This window comes from Lytechinus variegatus, chromosome 5, assembly GCF_018143015.1.
Source record: "Lytechinus variegatus isolate NC3 chromosome 5, Lvar_3.0, whole genome shotgun sequence".
Classification (NCBI taxonomy): Eukaryota; Metazoa; Echinodermata; class Echinoidea; order Temnopleuroida; family Toxopneustidae; genus Lytechinus; species Lytechinus variegatus.
The window spans coordinates 22,195,594-22,217,432 of NC_054744.1; the positions used below are offsets into that span (position 1 = coordinate 22,195,594).

Consider the following 21,839-nt stretch of genomic DNA (forward strand, 5'->3'; position numbering starts at 1 on the left):
TCGAATGACATAATACAACGCAGGGGATCGGGCATTTAAAACTCTATCTTTTTCATTCATAAGGTGAGATAGATGGGGACATGGAAATTCTTACTTTTAAATAAATCACATGACTTGAGAAGGGTAATGAAGGGGGGTGGGGTGTATATAGCATCGGTATATAAGTAAGCTTACTATCATACGGTGCCTTCGGTTTAATGTATGTCATCGAACACTAAAATATGCTTTGTATCGTGTTAACTTACAGCTTTGGCGGATCGGGGGGGGGGGGGGGGACATGCCGGCCCGTGCCCTTTTGAGAAGCAGAATTAACATTTGTAATGTAAAAAGTGGTATCAAAAGAGAAGTGAAGACCTTTTTTTTTGCTTGTCAAAAATTTTCGGGGACCAAATATAATTAATTTTTGGTTAAAAAACCTTTTTTGTGTGCTACCCCTTTTGGAAAATCCTGGATCTGCCCATGATTACAGTAGGGCCTATAGCAGCAACATAAAAAAACTCTTCACGATTATCACCATTATAGCCTCATTATCATTGAATCACCACCATCATCGCCATTATCATCATCGTGATCATTATAATCACCACCATCGTCATCGTCATCATCATCATCACCATCATCTTCATCGCCATGTATAATTGTATAAGCATTCCCATTTACATCAGCGTCACCATGCAGCATAGCAATAATAATCATCTTAATTGCCACTGCCCTTATTTGTCATCATAAGCAACATCTTCACCATTTTTATCATCATCATCATCATCATCATCAAATATCAAATGAGGGGGTAAGCTGGGTATATATCAAATAGTTTTCATCATGATAATTGTCACACGCTAGCTCCTTCCGATATTTGTAGCGTGCTTGGCGGTGGGAGTCATTGTGTCATGTTTCACAGAGAGCAAATTTAGGCGGGAAGTCAGACCGGAGTAGAATTTCTTTTACACGTGACCTATGAAAGCCCCCCAAGTGTCATTAATACGAACTTGGCAATCAAGATATGCTGCAGTGACTGATACGAGATTGACTCCCGTTTTATATTCATTACAGCTGATATTGTTGGCTTAGGTATCAAGGCATTTGGAGATTGCGGGAGGCTTTTGCCAGGTTTTTTTTTATTTGTTGCTGCTTTTGAGGGAAGGGAGGGGCATGTCAAATATAAATGTATCATTGGTGTCCTCAATGAAAATCAGTTATCATGAATATGGAAAATTATCCATGTACAAAATTATTAGTCAATTGGTTTTTCCAATAGCATGTATCTTGATCTTCACTTCCTCAGTAATACCACTACCAGTACTGAGGTTAGTGAACATGTTTATGCAATAAACTCCATTAATAAATGCAGTCAGTGGACCAATGAGATCCAAATGATAGTGGTCCAGTGGTGTGGTCCAGTGGTTAGAGCATTGAACTCATAATCACAAGGTTGTGAGTTCGAATCCCAACTCTGCCACTGTCTCCACTTTGATAAAAAGGCCCAAGAGTGATATCTGTCGTCTATTACGTCAGCCACTATGACTGATTAACCTAGACGTAAAATGTTTCCAAGGTAATTGGTTATATACCAGCTTGGCGTTTACCAGCAAAAAATGCTGTCCTACCTAGTTCCTATGCGGGAGTTAACACAAACAGAAACAGATATACGGGCATGTGTTTTAGAGACACTGCATTAGAAATTTGACATCTTGAGAAAGTAAGGCAAACGCACCACAAATATACTTTTGAACGAAAGTAAATTCTTACATACATTTGACAGTGAAAATGTAAGATAATAATGCATTCAAGGAATTTGCTGAACACCACGATTATAATTATGTTATTAACAAAAATGAAGAACATTATTTGGTGAAGACCCAATGTGTCAGTGTCATTTCAGGATGTTTGCTAAACATCGCCGAAAGGTGTTATCTGTTAAAACAAATAACAATATTTGGTGAAAACCCAGTATGTCAGTGTCCTTCCCTCAAAAGCAGCCACAACTGGGCGTTGTGGCGTGCGCCTGTAATCCAAGCTGTGGGGGAAGTTACAAATTGATTGCAGAGGGTCGAGGTTCGAGCCCTGGTCACGTCTTTCGGATGGTGACGTTAAAGGTCGGTCCCAGACGTAAATAATCATATCTGATTGATACACGTCTGACAAAACTCAAATACACACACACCTAAACACCGTAATCAGTGTACATTAGTCATGGTATCAAACTCCACCTACATCCTACTCATTATTACTTCCATATGGTAATGATGTATCGTCGTATGATTATTTTCAGATTACGATCACCATTTTAACATCTAACTTAGATAGCCATCTTGTTGTTTTTTCCTCTATCGCCTTCCTTCATCATTTTCTTTTATCGGTGGTCGCTCATCTGAAATGTTAATCCTTCCTGCTTCCGCCCTTAATCTATGTCAATCCCTCCAGATTCTCGCCGACTCAGCTTAAAAAATGATGACTTGGGAAATGGCGTATCCAGCAAAACGAGTGGACATGGTAATGTCCCTACAAATGCTCACTTAATGTGTGTTGTGTTGTTTGCCTTGTATTCCAAGCTACGTGAGGGGGGGGGGGGGGTTACAAATTGATGCAGAGGTTCTACTACTACTTTTACTACTACTACTACTACTACGACTCCTATTATCATACTACCATTACTACTACTGCTACTACTACTACTACTACTACTACTACTACTTCTACTACTACTTCTACTTCTACCACTACTACTACTACTACTACTACTACTACTACTACTACTATACTACTACTACTATAATACCATTACTACTACTACTACTACTACTGCTTGTACTACTACCACTACTATACTACTACTACTACTACTACTACTACTACTACTACTACTACTACTACTACTACTACTAGTAGTGCTGTTGCTACTATACTTCTACTGCTACCAATACTACTACTATTAATACTTCTACCACCACTACTACAACTACTATTACTCCTATTATAATACTACCATTACTACTACTCCTATTATAATACTACCATTACTATTACTACTACTACTACTACTACTACTACTTCTACTTCTACCAATATAACTATTACTACCACTACTACTTCTACTACTACTACTACTACTACTACTACTATGATACCATTACTACTACTACTACTACTACTACTACTACTACTACTACTACTACTACTACTGCCACTACTATACTACTACTACTACTTAAAACTGCTGCTACTACTACGTGCTACCTCTATTACGATACCACCACCAATATCACATTCTTCGTTTTCGTATTCCCCGCCCTCACATAAAAAACGATAAGAATAGTCATCTGATAGCACAAATACTATTTGAATAATCGTTTTCGAATAAACCTGTCATTAAATGTTATTGATTCAATCTATAACGGTGCCCTTTGTTTCTGCTAGGTAATTATAGGAATGTCCATTTTGAAATTCGACGGAAATTGGCGATATTTGATTTTTCATTATCTTTTCACATCTACTGTAGATTACGAATTGGTTAAGAAGAGTACAAAATCTAATCACATTTACTATCAGGTCATTATCTATTCTCTCCTTTTCACTCGCCACCAATCTATATGCCTACAAGAGTTCCATTGTCTCATCGATTTTGTCTGCGCATTCCGCAATGAACGCCTCCAACACTATTACATTTGCTCCATTTATTTTCTCCGTCGGAATGTCCGTTTCTCCTGCACTCCTCCATCCACATTTCCTGACAGACAATGCTCTGAATATCGTTTTCACTTTTTCCCTTTCCAATTCTTATCCGTCTGTCTGTTCGTCTATTTTTTTTTCACTTTATTTCTTTCGAATGATCAAGACATTTTCCTCTCTCGTACATTCATTCTTCCCAGCCTCTCAACCCTTAACCTCCCCCATTTACTTGTCTTTCTTAAAATATCCTACCGTCTCCCTCCTAATTTATTTTCATTTCTAACATCCCCTTTCCTTTTTATCCCCTTTTCTGTATCTCCACTGACTCTTGTACCTTTTTTTATATTTTCATATTTCTATGCCTCTCTTTATTGTCAACCCCTTTCTCCTCCTGCCTTTGTCTGTATTAGCCTCTCACCCTCTCTCCCTCGCATTCTCTGCCTCAATTCCCCGACGATCTTGGCAGAATTTCATAGCATTTGATCGGTGGGGAGTAATCTTTTAATACCTGGGTATGGCTTCCATAATCCGACAGTGAATGATAACAAGATTACCGCCTTGAAATGAATTCCAACCGCACTTGAAGACAAGAAAATATGCAGTAAAAAAGGCAAACCACTCTTAATGGGTTGAGGTATATAGGTGTAATCGTTATTAGTGATATTATGTTGGGTACTCGGATATGATTTACGCCTAAGATTTCTTAGTCCATCGGGAGGAAGTCGAATGGTAGTAACTATTTTTTAGATTTACATGCATCTCGGATTTACTGAATCTCCATAAAAGGGATGTAAAATACCTATATTGATACAATTTAATTGTGAATTCTTATGATTCCACTTACTAGTAACATTTAAAACATATCGCTTTCCTGTCCTTGTGTTGATGTGTGTGTGCATGAAGGTGGATGTGTGTCTTTTTATGTTGCATATGCAATCAGTTAAAGGTGTTTTCGATATCCTCGCTGCATAAGTCAGTATTTGAGTTTTCTTTATTTCAGCGCTTTGCCCCCTCGACCCGAGAAATATTTATGTTCGTTCCTCCCGCTCCAGACAGCGTTGCTTGATTTTTGGATGATGAGAAGAACATAATCGTCTAGACTCGCTTGCGCTGCCAATGAAGGCCTGCGGTGTAATAACAATATCGGCATAGCATGACGTCTTTTATGAGTAGCTGTGACGTATTATGTTGGGGGCATCCACTGCAATATGTTGCAGATACGCTGGAATCATTGTGATCGCCATGATGCGAATAGAGCGGAAAATGTAATAAACGTAATTTCTTGTGCTCTTTATCTTTTGTAAAAGTCATGGTGTGTCCTCGGACAGAAATGTTACAATCAGGAAAGGAGAGCAGATGTTTCTGCGTCTCAAAAGGAGAAAGAACACTCTTTTGAGTGTTTTGAATTTAATGCGATGAAAGGTTATGTGCCTGTTGTCCTGGTTTCTTAAAAAATGTTTTACGAAATAGAAAGGTATAGCGACATTTATACCAATGAGATGAAAGAATAGATGAAAGAGAGAGAGAGAGCGGGGGGGGGGGGGGGGGGGAGATTGAAAGATAATGAACAGTGGCCGTGGAGGAGGGGTCTAGGTTGGCTTCAGCCCCCACTTTTCCCAAACCGTGTACAAAAACGCAAAAATTACCATCTGATTGTTATTCTTTTTGCATGGTCAGCCCCCCACTTTGAAAACCATTCCACGGCCCCTTATAAAGAGAGGGAGAGAGGAGGGGGTGGGGGGCGAGGAGGAATGATACACTAATCGAAATCTTTTCTAAGCCCCGTATTTGGAACCATTTAAAGTTCTTCAAACAAGCAGAAAATGGTTCTTGATAGTTATTAAGCAACGAGTTATACAAGAAACACTTTAAAGTTCTTCTATATGAGATTCTTGATGCTATGAAGAACCCTCTCAATTTTGTACACTCTTAAACAGAAAGTTTGGGCAAAATAGGCCCAATTTTTTATCATCACTGTGCAACATACTGTCCAAACAACTATTGGCTGAAATCTGTCCGAATTTGGAAACAAAAACAAATAATTGTGTAATAATTTTTTTTTTCAATTTGATAATGATTGCCCAGAATATATACGTTTTTAACCAACATACATTACCCAACACAGTGGACAGTATATTGCCAAACATTTTAAGTGTGTAGGCCTATAGGGTATTTTATACAACCTTTAGGGTTCTTTACACCATGAAGAACTTTAAAAGGATCATCGATTAAGTCCCGGGCACGAAAACACACGAGATGTAAACAAGCATGCTTGCAATAGTCAAATCATCTTTACCGTGCTGAGATAAAAATTAATAAGTAAAAGGACAAGAAAGTGTCATCACTATAAATATTGCAACTCTTTAGTTAGTTATAACACAGAAACAACAAAAAAATCAGATAATGCATTTTTTTAATGGTCGCTGATGACGACTCGATTATGATGGATTTTTTTTCTCCTTTGTAAACACATTGTCCTTGATATAGTAAGTGTTTGATATGTTTAAATGTTATTGTTTACATTGTATTTTTTTTATAGTTTACTATGGTCTGTATCATTCTTTATCGGTGAAGTCAACTGTCTTATTTATAATTCCCAGACAGTTATGAATGATTTGAGTGTTCACAGAGTTGCTAAACTGAACCTTTACTATGAGAGATTTGTTTCACAGTTGGCTGTCCATAGTTAAACCACAACTTTAGACCCATAGGCCTGTATTCTGAAGTCGGGTTTAACTTAGTCCATGGTCTAACTCAGTGCTGAAATTATGGGAAGCCAAAACGTTTCAAAATTTTGTTTACAGTGAATGCTTCTCAAGTTTACTGTGCTCTTTAGTAATTCTTTTATGGTGAAGACAACTGTCATACTTATTCTTCAAAGGCAGTTAATAATGTTTTGGGAGTCAAATGAGCTGATACATTGAAACCGTATTGTTACAGATTTATGTAACAACTGGCTTTCCATATTTAAACTACAACTTAAGATAAGAGTTTGAATTTAACCCGACTTCAGTTTACGGGCCATAGAGATATATATCGCTATGTTTTGACCAGAGTTTGAATAACGGTAAACCCCCGGGTAAACCAAAGTTTAGAAAACGGGTCAGAGTGTTTGGTTAGGATTCAGCAATTTAAGTAAAACGTCATTCGAAAGATAGAAAAACCATCTAAAGACGAATATCGAAAGTAAATATGTTATAATGCTTATTGTAAAGGGCATCAGAATGTAAGAATTAATATTTTCACGTCAAGTCATGTAACGTCTTATCGTCTTTATATCACTCTCTGTGTTTCTGGCTATCATCAATAGAAAAAACAAATGTATAAAAACTATAATTCAACGAACATTTCAATACATACACGTTTGGTACTCCCTATTATTATTATGCTTTACCATGGCTTGTACGAAGATGTGAAAAAGAATGATGTTGACACCTTGTGCATATGATCAAATATAACCTCGACTGGGCATCATCCCCCGTGAAGGACAACCCTTTGTTGCTCATGCAGGTGAGTGGAGCTAGAAGATAGACTTAATTAGCATTTATCACATTGTTGTTAGATGGGAACCCAGGCCCGATGATCCTTGGGAATTATCTACACGATGCGTGTCGCTATATGAGAGTGATATATTACAAGAGGATTATGACTGAGAGAGTTCCTACTTGGTTGGTCCGCCGCCAGCCGGAGGGGATGGGGCTGTCATTGATTCGCGACTTCCTGCTATACATTCAATATATTTGTCCTCACAGGTCGTTCATTGGCGACTTTTGTTGTAATAAAAACTTGTCATCACTATATCCCTTTCAATTATCTTAATTCATAGGCAGAGCATAATACTGACTGATGATGCTTGGCATTGTCGACTTGGTATGTCGTAAATTTGGCTATATATGACAATAGTTTGGAAAAAATGATATTATACACTTAGGTTACATCATTCCAAAGCGTCTTCAAGACGCTTTGGAATGATCAGTTGATATTCTACAAGATTCACTCCAATTAAGAATGTAAAGAACCGTAAGAGCAGTAAAAATTGTAACCAACTTGAAATATTAATGAGCTGCCTTTATCCTCGAACACAACACAACGAGATGGCGATGACCTTTTTAAGTGCAATTCAGAAACAGATCGTGCCATCCAGAATTCCATTATTAAATGGAATAATATGCGAAATCTATCGCGAGGTAAATATGATTTTTCTGCAGTTTCTTAGAAATAACATACACGTATGTATATTACTATTTACATTTTACAGGACTTATCTTGAATGAAAGCATCACCTTAGGATAGTCTGGATACTGTGGATGTATACGAAAAGAAGATGAAGGAGGGGAAGAACAGTGAGGAGGAGGAGGAATATAACTAAAAGAAGAAAAAAAACACCACCAACTACCACCACAAATATTAGATCAAGGCAATGAAGAAAAAGAAGGAGAGAATTGTTTTTAAATGTTATCATTATTAAACATTGCTGCCAGTCTGACCATGTTTAATTTTTCTTAAATTTCCAGATTAACAGGGTTACTTGAATCTCGTATGCAAATATCGCGGATATTTCTAACAGAGCTATATAGCTTGGCTATGATGTCGGGTGTAAAGAAAAAAACTGTCTTCAAAAGTATACCCAATGAGTACATCTCAGTTACCCCATTTCCAAATAAATCAGTTTAGATATAAGGGAGAAAAATCGTTGTCACATGAAATTAATCGTACATAATTACATTATGGGGCATGTTTACAATATCAAAACAATAATTTTTCACAGTATAAGTAAAGCAGCCGAACCATATTTGCTCTCTTATGTACTGTTTCTCAATTTACAACTAGATTACACAGTGCACAGCTTATGACATACATTATGTAAGAAAACTGATTTATTATTGACTAAGGTACATGATTTGTGTGGAAGCGCCGTGGTGTATTCTGAATCTCCCCTTGTAATCAGAAGGTCGTGTGTTCGAATCCTACCATGGCCTATAGTGCCCTTGGCAAGGTGTCAATCCACACTTTGCCACTCTCACCCAGGTGCTATAAATTGGGTACCGATAGGAAACAACCCTCATTGTGATTGGTTTATCAAGTGTGCGCCTAACAGGCTGCTTGAAATGCTATGAATCCAGTGACCGGGTAATAATAATTGTGAAGCGCTTTGAGAAGTCGTAGATTGATAAAGCGCTATATATAAATGCCAATTATTATTATTATTTGAGATATTTTCTTCAGGTACATACCATTAACACATGACGCAGAAAAAAACGCCGCAACAACACAGAAAGATCCTTGTAAATGGGACAAAATATATATAATATATATATATATATATATATATATATATATATATATGTGTGTGTGTGTGTGTGTGTGTGAATTTTTATATGTACAAAAGCTTTGGCAACTCTTTATTTAAATATTTTGTGAAAGAAATGGATGAAGAGAACATCACCAATTTCCCCAAAGGGTAGATATCTCATATATAAATTATATATATATATATATATATATATATATATATATATATATAAGCATCTTGGTGTTCCACGTATTGTCAATATTCACGAATCTTCCTGAAGAAGGTAGAGGTCTACCGAAAATTTGGAGAGTGAATAAAGAACTTAATTGTTGGCATTACAAAAACTGCATTACTCGTGAATTTGTTTCGCATTCCTGATATATATATATATTATATAAATTATGGCAATAGTTTTACAGAGAGTGAAAAAAAAGGCGAGCTTAAAATACACGTCACCATGGTCACAGAGGTGAGATCTCTGTCCTCAGTCACGCTACCACTATCATGATCGCCGTAGACTTCCCCGTCATGAATATAACATGGATGTATTTATATCTGTCCCAAGAACTCCACAGCATAATGTGACCTTTCATGTGAAGTGCAAGACATCCAAGTTAAGCATATGGCTCGGTTTTGCAGGGCGCGGAACGGTTTTAAAACTGGGGGGGGGGGGAGGGGGGGGTGACATTGGCAAAATCACAATCAGATGGCAACATTTATGTTTTTGTGTACACGGTTTTTGAAAAAAAGGGGGTTGGGGGCTGAAGTCCCGTCATCTCCCAGTTCCGCGGTCCCTGTTATGTTACAGTTAAACCAACGAAACGACTCCAGACTGATCAAAGCTCTCATGCTATTTTGAATGGAATGTCATTGGTCGGTTTGGAGAAGGCTTTCTTGGTGTGACTGGCAGCATTAACTGGTTGCGTTTGTTTACATTAATACAATCAATACATCAAAATTTAATTTTAGTAACATGTGCCAAGATTTAGACAGGTGTTTGGCGCTCAAACATAATTCTGCCTTTTTTTGTATATATCATCTCTGATGATTCGATGTTTGCTCAAAGTCACAGATTATAATCAACTTTTGAAGCCATATGGATGGGGATCGGGCGTCGGTTTAGTTTTTGTGCAGGCGCAGGGCGGGATTTCGGGGTAGGCCTATATCATGTATATGGCGTATTTGTTTTATTATCTATACTGACTTTCTAAACTAAATAGTTTGATAAGCATAATAAAGTTCGCTATGATTTTGAACCAATCAGACGTAATTTTGTTCTTAATGATGCAATTTCATGAAACAATTTTAAAGAGATCTTTAATCCATTTAAAGTTACACCTTTTCATATAATTAAGTATGTGGTGAAAATGAGTTGAATTGGCTTTTTAAATTTCTTTCGTCGTCATCCGAATGCCCCCCGGTGTGGTAAAATACACACAGGGCTAATTCTTATCAATAGTTCAGACTTACCGCCCTTTCACACGGTTAAAAAAGTGGAAATTTGAATGATGATTCCAGTGAAAAATAAGGCTAATGACGAATTGTTAGCACGTGTGAAATCAAACTAGAACATGATTAGAATCACGAACGCTAATCACAATCACGAATTCAAATTCTACTCCGGAGATGAACTACAGTTCCATTCCATTCATATCAGTTTTCGAGTGAGCGTGTGAAAGGTCCGATGATTCTAAAGACGAATTGCAATCATTATTACAATGATGATTCAAGATTCACGTGTTAAAAGGCCCTTAATTAAATCAATATCAACTTTGGGTTAATCGCAGTTGTGTACTATATAAGAAATAACATTTAAGATTTATCTTAAATTGAGTTTGATTGGAATCGAGCCAATTTTTGTAAAAGAAAATAGAACAGGCATTTTGCGTCATAATAATAACAATAATAATAATAATAACTAGAATTTAATTCGTCATGCGGACGAATTAGGTGGTCTGTCATGAATTGTCATACAGTGTCGGCTGATGTATGAAATAAATCATTTAGATATCATTGATAATCTTGATCGTAGACATCCTAAGAATAAGTTTTACCATTACTAAATGTGATTATTGATGTGGTGATGACAATCGTCAGATCTTCAAACAGATACATACAAGATAGATGATTATACCTCACGGATCAACACGGCAATGCCGGCATGATCCGGGGAGGTCCGGGATAGTTTTGCCCCAGATGACTGTGAACACGGCATCAACACGGCAGCTTCACACGGATCTACACGGATCATGCCGGCAGAGCACGTCGTCAACACGGACCAATACGTCAGCAACACAGACCTACACGTCAGCTACACGGACCACCACGTCAGCAACACGGACCTACACGTCAGCAATACGGACGAACACGTCAAATGCGTTATCCATTGAGCTAGCATATTCCCCATAGAGATTACACGTAAGCAAGTTTGAGAATTACAATTCAAATTTTGCAAGCGAAATACTGGCATGATCCCGGCATCTGATCAAAAAATAAAGTGCAAAGTTCCGAAAGCTTAGAATCTCAGCTACAACATACTAAAAGCTCAGGGAAAACTGACAAGAAACAATGGAGATATGGCTCACGAAATAGAGGAATGTCGAATCTAGTTTTGAGAAAAGGTCATGTCCCATAGAGATTACACGCAAAATACATGTGATATGAAAAAAGTAATTATAATCTGTTTTATCTTGCTAAATTTAAACTTTTATACCTTTAAATTATCATAAAGGATCATGTAAGAAGCGGCAAAAAGAAAAAAAAGTGAAAAAAATTCATCTTGTTCACCCCAGGACTCGAACCCGCGCCCTTTAGAAAGCAGTCAAAGCCACGATATTCCCCATAGAGAATACACGTAAGCAATTTTGAGAATTACAAGTCCAATTTTGCAAGCGAAATACAGGCATGATCCTGGCATCTGATCAAAAAATGGTGGGCACACTTGCGAAAGCTTAGAATCTCAGCTACAACATACTAAAAGCTTAAAGAAAACTGACAAGAAAAAATGGAGATATGGCTCACGAAATAGAGGAATGTCGAATCTAGTTTTGAGAAAAGGTCATGTCCCATAGAGATTACACGCAAAATACATGTGATATGAAAAAAAGTAATTATAATCTGTTTTATCTTGCTAAATTTAAACTTTTATACCTTTAGATTATCATAAAGGATCATGTAAGAAGTGGCAAAAAGAAAAAAAAAGTGAAAAAAAATTCATCTTGTCCACCCCAGGACTCGAACCCGCGCCCTTTAAGAAGCAGTCAAAGCCACGATATTCCCCATAGAGAATACACGTAAGCAATTTTGAGAATTACAAGTCCAATTTTGCAAGTGAAATACGGGCATGATCTCGGCATCTGATAAAAAAATGAAGGGCACACTCGCGAAAGCTTAGAATCTCAGCTACAACATACTAAAAGCTTAAAGAAAACTGACAAGAAAAAATGGAGATATGGCTCACGAAATAGAGGAATGTCGAATCTGGTTTTGAGAAAAAGTCATGTCCCATAGAGATTACACGCAAAATGAGGAAAAATGACATGCCTCTTTTCATCGCTGTTTTACGCAATGATGCGTTTCTCAAAACGAATATTCATGTTGACTGAGGAGAAAGAGTACATTCTAAACCACAACATATCGAAATCTGGGCGAAAAACGATCTATATTCGAGAAGTTACAACCAAATTTGCATAAATTTGATGACGTCATTTTTGAAAAAATGAAATTTTTAGTTTAGGCTCTATTTTGATGACGTCACGATATAATTTAGGGACAATGGTGACATGAAATCAAATCTACAACTCATACTCTATCGATATATGAAAAAAAATTGGGGGTCAATGGACTATTTAAAGAGCTACAGTGAATTTACAATAGGCATGTTTTTGCCCATATATGGCCTATAGTGAGAGCTCGCGCGCACACGTGCTGCAAACTTTAACGGGTGTTAATTTCGTTATTAATGGTCGTAGAAGGTTGATCAAGGTATCAAATTGTTCAGAATTTTATTATCAATGCAATGATGTAAAAAAAAACGGTGTTTCTGCGTTGCGTATAGGCGTTACGCGCGGAAACGCGCGCGCACAAAATTTTGAAATGCTTAAAATGACCTGAAACGTACTCTCGTCTGGTCAAAAGGTGATTTTTAGCATTTTGAAATTTTGACGCGCGCGTACGCGCGCGTCGTGACCTACAGGTGACCTTTGATGACATGACCTGATGACCCTTGACCTGAAGTTGATATGATGTAAATATTAATAATTTTTGATAATTGATTATGAAGATATGATTGATAATGTGATTTTACAAAATGGCGCCTAGATGACGTCATCATGACCTGATGACCTTGAAAAGCTTATTTTGACGTGTCCATGACAGATCCTATAAATGACATGAAATTCAATGAAATTCAATGAAATTGACTAAGTCCATTTTGAGATAACTTGGCGACAAGAAAATCCGTAAAAATAAATAAAGTAATAAAGAAAGAAATAAAAAGAAAATTTTGACGAAATTAAGAGGTGATCTGTCAAAGACAGACCACCTAATAAGATTCTTATAATAGTAACGGTATATTTACACAGGGTAGCCACTTCAGTTCCGAAAACTGTTCTCCAAGCGGGCCCTGCTATTATCATTACCCGGCGAAGCTAGGCTACCTATTCAGGTGCACACAGCTTTTTGAGGAATTACTTCCTGCCGGTACCCATTTACCTCACCTGGGTCGAGTGCAGCACACTGGATGAATTCCTTGCTGAAGGAAATTACGTCATGGCTGGAATTTGAACCCATGCACGACCCTCTGTTTCAAAGTCCGGAGACTAATCCACTGGGCCACGACGCTCCGATAATAATAACAGGTGAACAACCTTTCCATCGTAGCAAAATCTCTGAATAAAAACTATATCTTACCAGCTTATTTTGCAACTTCTTCATTTCACGGTGAAATAGTCTATCATGAATTTTACATGACATTAATGGCTGTATTTTTATACATCCCTGGCTCTTTATGAAAATTTTGTAGCGCTTTCACGAGAAGTGAAGTAAATCGTGCATTCATCTGAAAGGAAAGATGTGTGTGAACTTAAGCATAGTTAACATCCTTTGGCGACAAGATGGCATAAAGGGGCTTTCATGTACATGTATATTGTTACTCCAAACTTAGAATATTACTTCTCACGTTCACTTTGGAAATGATTTTGACAGTGATTCGGTTTTGTGTGCATTTCATGTGCATGTTTGTGAAGTAAGCATAGGGAGCACACGATACTCATGCACGACTTGGAATCCCATCAGGCATGTCAGGAACCCCCCTTCAAATACAAAGACAATACCGAGTTTTCGCTCAGCCGCTTACAGAGGAATCAAGAAGAAAATTAAATGTATTGAAAATGCCCGTCAAAAGACTTACCACCCTTTCAGTTTCACACGGTAAAAAAAATCGTAATTTGAATGATGTTTCCAGTGAAAAATAAGGCTAATGATTGATACTTAGCACGTGTGAAACCAAACTAAAACATGATTAGAATCACGAACGCTAAACACAGTCACGATTACAATAGCAATTATCATTATACTATGATGATTCAAGATTCACGTGTGAAAAGGCCCGTATTTTACGCGAGAATCTTGAATCATATTGTAATATGATTGCAATTCCTCTTTAGAATCATCGTACAATTCACACGTTCACTCTCACTCGAAAACTGTGATTTGAATTCAAATTCCTGAGCGAAGGCGGTATTAATTGTGTCCGTCAATCAAAGCACTGCACCGCAAATACAAACTGAGTGCAGCATGACCATTGTATTATCCACGGAAGTGCTTGAAAGGTCACGTAAGCTCCGCCCCAAAAAAGATGTCTTGAAGTTCAACCCTTTCATACGAAAGTTTCGTACCGTAATTTGAGTAAAACTTAGCTGGACCTCACACTCGGAGTCGAATTTGAATTTGTGATTAGCGTTCGTGAGTTTGGTTTCACACATGCTGAAAAAATAGTAATTAGAACTATTTCTCACGGGAATCATCATTCAAATTACGACTTTGGTACCGGGGGGGGGGGGGGGGGGCACTTCCATTCACGAGTGGATACCATGCGCGACCACGGGGTCTCGAAAAGCACCCTAAACACGTAATTTCCATATTCTGAAAATGCACCCCTTAACAAGTGTTGGCGTGTGAAACCCTACCCTTAACAAGTATTGGAAACAAAACGATACTCTTGGCAAATATTCCCTGAAATGAACCCTAAACAAATACAGGAATGTTTTATTGTTACGGGTCCTTCGGTCGTCGGCTTTACCTTATTTGGTTTAGTACGACCCCACCTTCTACACCTCGCGCAAATCGGACTCTAAACACGAAGTTTTGGGGCAAAAAGGACATCCTTTATAAAACATTTTAATTTTATTTTATCATCCCCGCAGATTCGACCCTAAACACGTAATTTTCCTAGCGAAATAGATACCTTTTTTCATTATTTTTGTGTTTTTGACACCCTTATCACGTTACGTACGTAACGTGCCCTATCGTGAAAAAGACATCCTTTTTACGTGTTTTTTTGGTCGCGCATGGTATCCACTCGTCAATGTAAGTGGCCCCCCGGGCTTTGGTACCATATGAAAGGGCGGAGAGAATCGCTTGGCGAGGGGGGGGGGGGTCTTTGTTGAAAATTGGTGAACCGTAATAGCAGTTCCGTCCTTAGTTTTGGAGCTGACGAAAAAATATTGATCCGTTTGTCAAGAATCGAGGACTAAACTCGGCCGAGTCATACCAAAGACTTATAAAAATGGGACCTTCTGCCTTCTTGCTAGGCGCTCAGCATTTAGATTGGAGAAGGGTAATAATGCCATGTTATGCAGGGCCCGCTGGTAGAGCAGTTTCCTAACTGAAGTGGCCACCCTGGGTAAATAAAACGTTATTATTATTATTATCATTATTAAACTGATTGATTCACTATAATTGTCAAAGACTTATTTACTCTTCATTTTCATGCCAGGCATTTGACAATATATTGTCTCTGTTCTTGAATCACCCGTACGTCGATGAGTGAAAACTCCTCAATGGCGGTTCCATAACAGGGAGAGGGGAGGGCGGGGGATGGTAAAATCAAAATAAAAAGAAGAACAGAAAAAAAACTAATAATTGGGATTCTGAGGGGTGGGGATGGGTTATGAAGAAACAAGATTGAAAGCTATATAGAAAATGCCCCATTTTGTCATTAAGAGAACACTTTATGTCTCCTCTATATATGACGTCTCACCCCTAATCAAAATTCAATTGGCCAATATTGTGACATAATTTCTCTAACATGCAGTAAAAGTTCAATTTGTCAGATTAGATGACGCTCACCTGCCAGTAATAACGAAAATAGCTTTCTTCACAATCAAACCATGGGAAAAGAGCATCCTGTCTTGTTGCCTTTTGATTTGGGACTTTCTTCATGAATTGTACATGAATGATTTTCCCGGCGTCGCGTTAATCCGAGAAAAGTGAGACCAGTTGCGCACCCAGTTCGTCATTTTCTGGAAGCGAAAATGGGCACAAGTGAAAAAGCAATAAATAATATATAAAATGAAAATAATTAAAACAATGCAATTAAAACTCTTTAAAGTCTTCACGAACAACTAAAATGACCAAAGAAGCAACTGTGCGTCAACATTAATTACAAGTACCCCGGGCGTCCCCCCCCCCATTCGTCACTGGTTTTATCCCATTCGGAACAGGTCTTTGTAGAATCGATGATGCCATGTAATGTAACCAATGGCACTGTGCTATTTCAGTTTAATATCAGGGGTGCAACAGGAACCCCTTTTATTGATCGAGTTGGTCCGGCCACTTAGACGAGGTGACGGGGTACTGAATGATGACAGGAAATTGAAGAACATTAGAGCAGAGTTCATTCACTCCAACCCACAGAACAGGCACGCATTCTGTTCCCGCGAGTGTATGCTTAAAACATAGTGAATAGACATTAAAGTGGCATGGAAGTTATGAATAAAGCATGGCACAAGAGCTTGTTATGAGTGATTAATAAACAGAATCAATGCTTGGAAAATTGAAATAATGAACGATTTATTTTTGCCATACTTACATCTTACACGTCTTTCCCATCTTTTAATTCCAATGGACAGTGGCAATTGATTGGGGTAGGTGATGATGATGATTATATCTTTTTCTATAAATCAATAAGGACTTAGTATGTAGATGGATATAACAATGAATACTTAACAAATATTTCTGTATTCACAAAATCATACGTTCTAAATGAATAAAAGAGTGAAAAGGAGTAACAGCTTTTTTGATAAGGGTGGGAAACTTAGTGGCCCTATTTCACAAATTTTCATAATTTTCGTCTTTTGTGTTTTGGAGCGTGTGATTAACTGTCACTCGTCAATCGAAATAGATGGATAATAGGATTGTACGGGAGAGCATTAGAGAGAGGGGATAAGAGGGGGTAAGTCAGAGTGAAAGATGCACGAGCTAGAGAAGGGTAAATAGAAGAAGATGAAGGAGGGAGGGAGAAACAGAGAGAGAGAGAGAGAGGGGGGGGGGATACGGGGGGGGGGGGCAGTTGAGTGAGGGACTGGTGACGATGCATGTGCGGCATAATGATCATCACACCAGATTATATTAATTGCCAGTATTGCATGTATACATTGTTACGAAGTAACGATACTACAAACTTTGTTTCAAATGGCACCCAAGCCACAAATATCAATTCACCATAATATCATTAACTAATGTTTAACTCGATCAAGATGTTTGTTATTTGCAGATCCTACGCACATAATTCATGCGATATTTAAAGGTCATGCATGCACTGGTAAACCCACTTCACTTCAATGTACTTTTCAGCATTATACAATGAACAAAGGCCTACTTAAAATATTACTTATTGCATAGTAGTTCCATATGGACAGTACTTCCTTGAAAGTGTGGCTCAAGATAACTCCTTTCATGCAAGTTTGCATATTATATTAATAATCTTAGAAAGCAGGCTAAAATTCAAATGCTAAAAACTAAGCCCTTTAACATTATACTTTACTTCATACGTACATGTATATACCTAAACCATTATTTGGATTTTTATGGTGAATTTATGAGTGGCCCACCGCCCAAGAAACCGTATAACCAGCTAATCGTTTAATCACTTCATACATTTTAAGGAAATAATCTTGATTGTAGCCCCTATCAACAACCCCTCCCCCCGATCTCGCTAGGTATTCATGGAATACCAAAATAGAAAGATTCAACTGGTCTTTTGATGTATTTAGAAAAAAAACACATTATACCTGCAAACTTCTTTCTGAATACAATATGTATTTTGGGGACATTATTAGGTGTGCGACATATATTTATCAACCTCTAAGAATGAGTAGAATATGACATGCCAAGTTGGTTGCTCAATTTAAAAGGCATGGCTGAAATGAAATGTTTGACGCATTAGGTGTGATAATGAAGTTTGAAGTTTTGCTTTGTTGGAAAATCGGGGAAATCTTGATCTCTTATTTTGACACTTCATATTCTACAATCATGTTCTAGTTGTACACAAAAGGCCGGTATTCGATTCGATAATTAAGCTATAATTGTAATATTTTACTCCGTATTTAGCTTAAGTTAAATACTTACAATTGAATACCGGTCAAGATCATGCATTGAAAGATTGGTATATTAGCAATACTCCAGGCACGCTGGCAGGTATAATTACATAATGATACATAATAATTATATAATGTTTTATTCTGGACTCGATATGTTAAAGTGGCAAAATTTTACCTTTTGAATATTTTACGAACTATTTTCAACATTTGCGAGCTGAGAAAGAAATAGTTGCAGCACATGACTAACACACACCACTTTGAAGAAAAGGTAGCATACACCTTATACAACAAGCCACTCTTAAACTGCATAGAGAAAAGAATAACAAATCCCCCAATGGAGAGAGGACAATGGAAAACTGCGAATAACCGCGCAATGAGAGAATGTGGTTTGGGTTTTAATATCCATAACACGCGTCTTCTAATTACTCATTCCTCCGGACTCGTTCAAGTGTAATCAGAAAAAATATTATTGTATATCAGAATGTTTATACAATACTGTTATGTGGATTGATAAACTTATAATGAACCAACTTTTCAAAATCTCTGATTTTAACGACTGGCTTGGCGTTTGCCACTATTTTGGTAAACGTGAAATTGGTGCACGTGTCCACTCGATTTTATAACTCGTGATAAATGTTCTGAAAAATGGTAAAATAGCACCACTAAAATAGAGTTGGAAGTGATTTTTTCGGCTCGTCAACCTTTTTTTCCAGGCATCGCTAAATTTGAGGTGGGGGGGGGGGGGTGTCATTTTTTATTTTCTCTACAAATCAGCACCTCCTCCTAAGTTAGAAATTATTCACAGGCTACTGACTTGTGTTACGATATTGAATACCGAACAAATAACAGAAAATTTTGATAAGATTATTTTTGCCTTTTAATTATTTACAAAGAATAAACAAAACTAAATAATACATCTGACATATCTTTAAGATTCAGTTATGAGTTATTAAAAATGATATATATATATCCAAGTTGGCTAGCAAAGGTTCCTTTCATTAAAGTCCACAATGCTGGCGATGATGAAATTGATGTTGAAACCCGAAACACTGCAACGAGTTGAAATGTCCGTGAAGACGACGTTGATGATGATAAACAGTCAGGTTTTCAGTAATCAATGGGTTTAAAAACGTTCAGTGAAATAGGTTGATGATCTCGATGAGAACTGAGAATTCCTCTCTCAAAATAACTGCAATTCCACAGAATGTTGTATCCCAGTTGGAAACTGCAGTTACAACGAGGTGAGTTCCAGTCCCAAGCAAGGTAATCAACACCTGAACATCTTTAGAAAAATCTGAAGTGAACAAACCGGAAGTCTCGACAATTTTTGTTATTTTTGGTGGGGGAGGTACATATTGAACTCTTCCCTAATTAACACCTTTCAGAGAGGTGCAAAGTTGCACCTTTCCGAAAAGGTACAAAGTTGCACCTTAATGGTGCGCCCAGTAAAGGTGCAAAGTTGAACATAATCTTTCAAGCAATATGAGTCACTATTCTACCCTGAAGTTTACAGAAGACCAGTTCTCAATGATAACATTCTAATGTTACATCCAACGACCCATATTACTGAACTTATATCTTCCACACAATCCCACTTACAAAAAAAAATGGATTCATGTACCACCACCGGAATGAACATTGTTTTCTCTCTCTCACCGTAGAATGCTGAAGGCTATTAGCTCGTAGGGTTTAATGAAATGTGATGGTAACCATGACAACAAACCAGAGAATCAATGGTGAGAACCTCCTACAGTAATGCATGATACAAATCCAAGCCCATTAAAAATACACTTTGATGCTGAGTTGGGTCATATTATCTTAAAAAATAGCCCGTTTGACTATGAAAATCAAGTGTTTGATAAAAACAATTTCCAGATAATAACAAATAAGACCGAAAGACTTACTGTCTTATGCCTTGCCGAACGAATCAAGCTTTGAAATTTATAGACTTTGTACCTTTGAGTGGTAAACTGCCAATTCGTTTACTCCCAACTCGTCCACTCACTACATGGTCTACTTTCATTTAGTCTAATGCCCTTACGTCCATCAACATTTCGGCTGAAAACCATTTGATCCTATCATCACTTCGTCTATGACAATTTCGTCTCATAACCAGTTGGTCTAATGTCCATTTCATTTTTCATTCATTTTGCTTAATCAACACTTAGTCCAATTAGACCAAATGGTAGATGGACTAGATGGCTATTAGACTAACTGGCTATTATAGACGAAACGGTGAGTGGACGGAATGGCAGTTAGAACATGTGAATATATATAGTGGACGCACTGATGGTAGACCAAATGATAGAAGACGAGTTGGCAATTCGACGACTTGGCTCAGACGAATTGGAAAAAACCCTCTACCAATCTCATTGGTCAAAAGAACAGAACATACTATAGATTGAGCACATTTTGACAAAAAACAAAAAATTAAAGGAAATAATGTTCTCTCTTTTCCCAACTGCATTCCTTCTAAAGATATTAATTTCCCTTGAAACTGCATGGGCTGAATAACTCCAACCTAATATTATTTATGATTTGTGAAGCAATTAATTTATTCCACGTTTAACTCAAAAAGCAAAAAAAATAATAAAAAGTAAAAATTACTTAAGAATAAAGTCTCATCTGACTCTCTGTCTCGAGTACAACCACGGGTTGGGTTAAGGCAAACAGCTACAATCGTCTAGTTTGATTTTTTTCTAAACAGAGCCTACTCTCATATCCTTTTCCCTTGAACATTTCCAATGCGAGAATTTTACAGGTGCGCTACTGATTTTGTTCTACGTGACTTCATCGCTACACAGAATCAATAGTAATTTCTTTTCATCGCAAAGTATGATTTGATATGTGTCTGCAGGGTTTTCGATTTTCTATTCTGTACTTTTTGACATGAGGATTTTAATCTTTCGTCGTAACTAAAAAAAAAGTCATCATGTATGTTAACTTTTCTATAAAAGGCAACTAAAATGCCTAGTCAGTCTTACTGGGGACAGTTTTCCCAGAGATGAGTGAAACTATTATACATTATTAAAGCATTTCCTCATATTTTCTCAAATCATTTTCATCCCTCCTTTCTTCCATTTTTCTTCTTTGTTTCTTTCCCTTCTTTTCTTTCCTACAACCCCCTCTCTCGGTTGGTTCCCCATATCAAACTCTTCTCCGAAATTTTCGAGTTGACTTTGTCCACTTTCCCGCTCTCTATCTATCTATCCTCGTTGCGACTTTTATTATATGAAAAATATGTTTCCCTTTCTCTCCGACCCCTTATCATCCCT

The 21,839-nt window shown here is 37.4% G+C and overlaps 1 protein-coding gene across 1 annotated transcript in view; it reads left to right on the forward strand.

Annotated features, from left to right (window-relative positions):
• The first annotated feature begins 1,259 nt into the window (after nt 1–1,259).
• Nucleotides 1,260–21,839, forward strand: part of LOC121414948 (regulator of G-protein signaling 7-binding protein-like) — a 45,407-nt gene continuing 24,827 nt past the window's right edge. The window contains exon 1 of the mRNA XM_041607994.1: nt 1,260–1,307. Coding sequence (XP_041463928.1) covers nt 1,260–1,307 — 48 coding nt within the window. The remainder of the gene's footprint in view (nt 1,308–21,839) is intronic.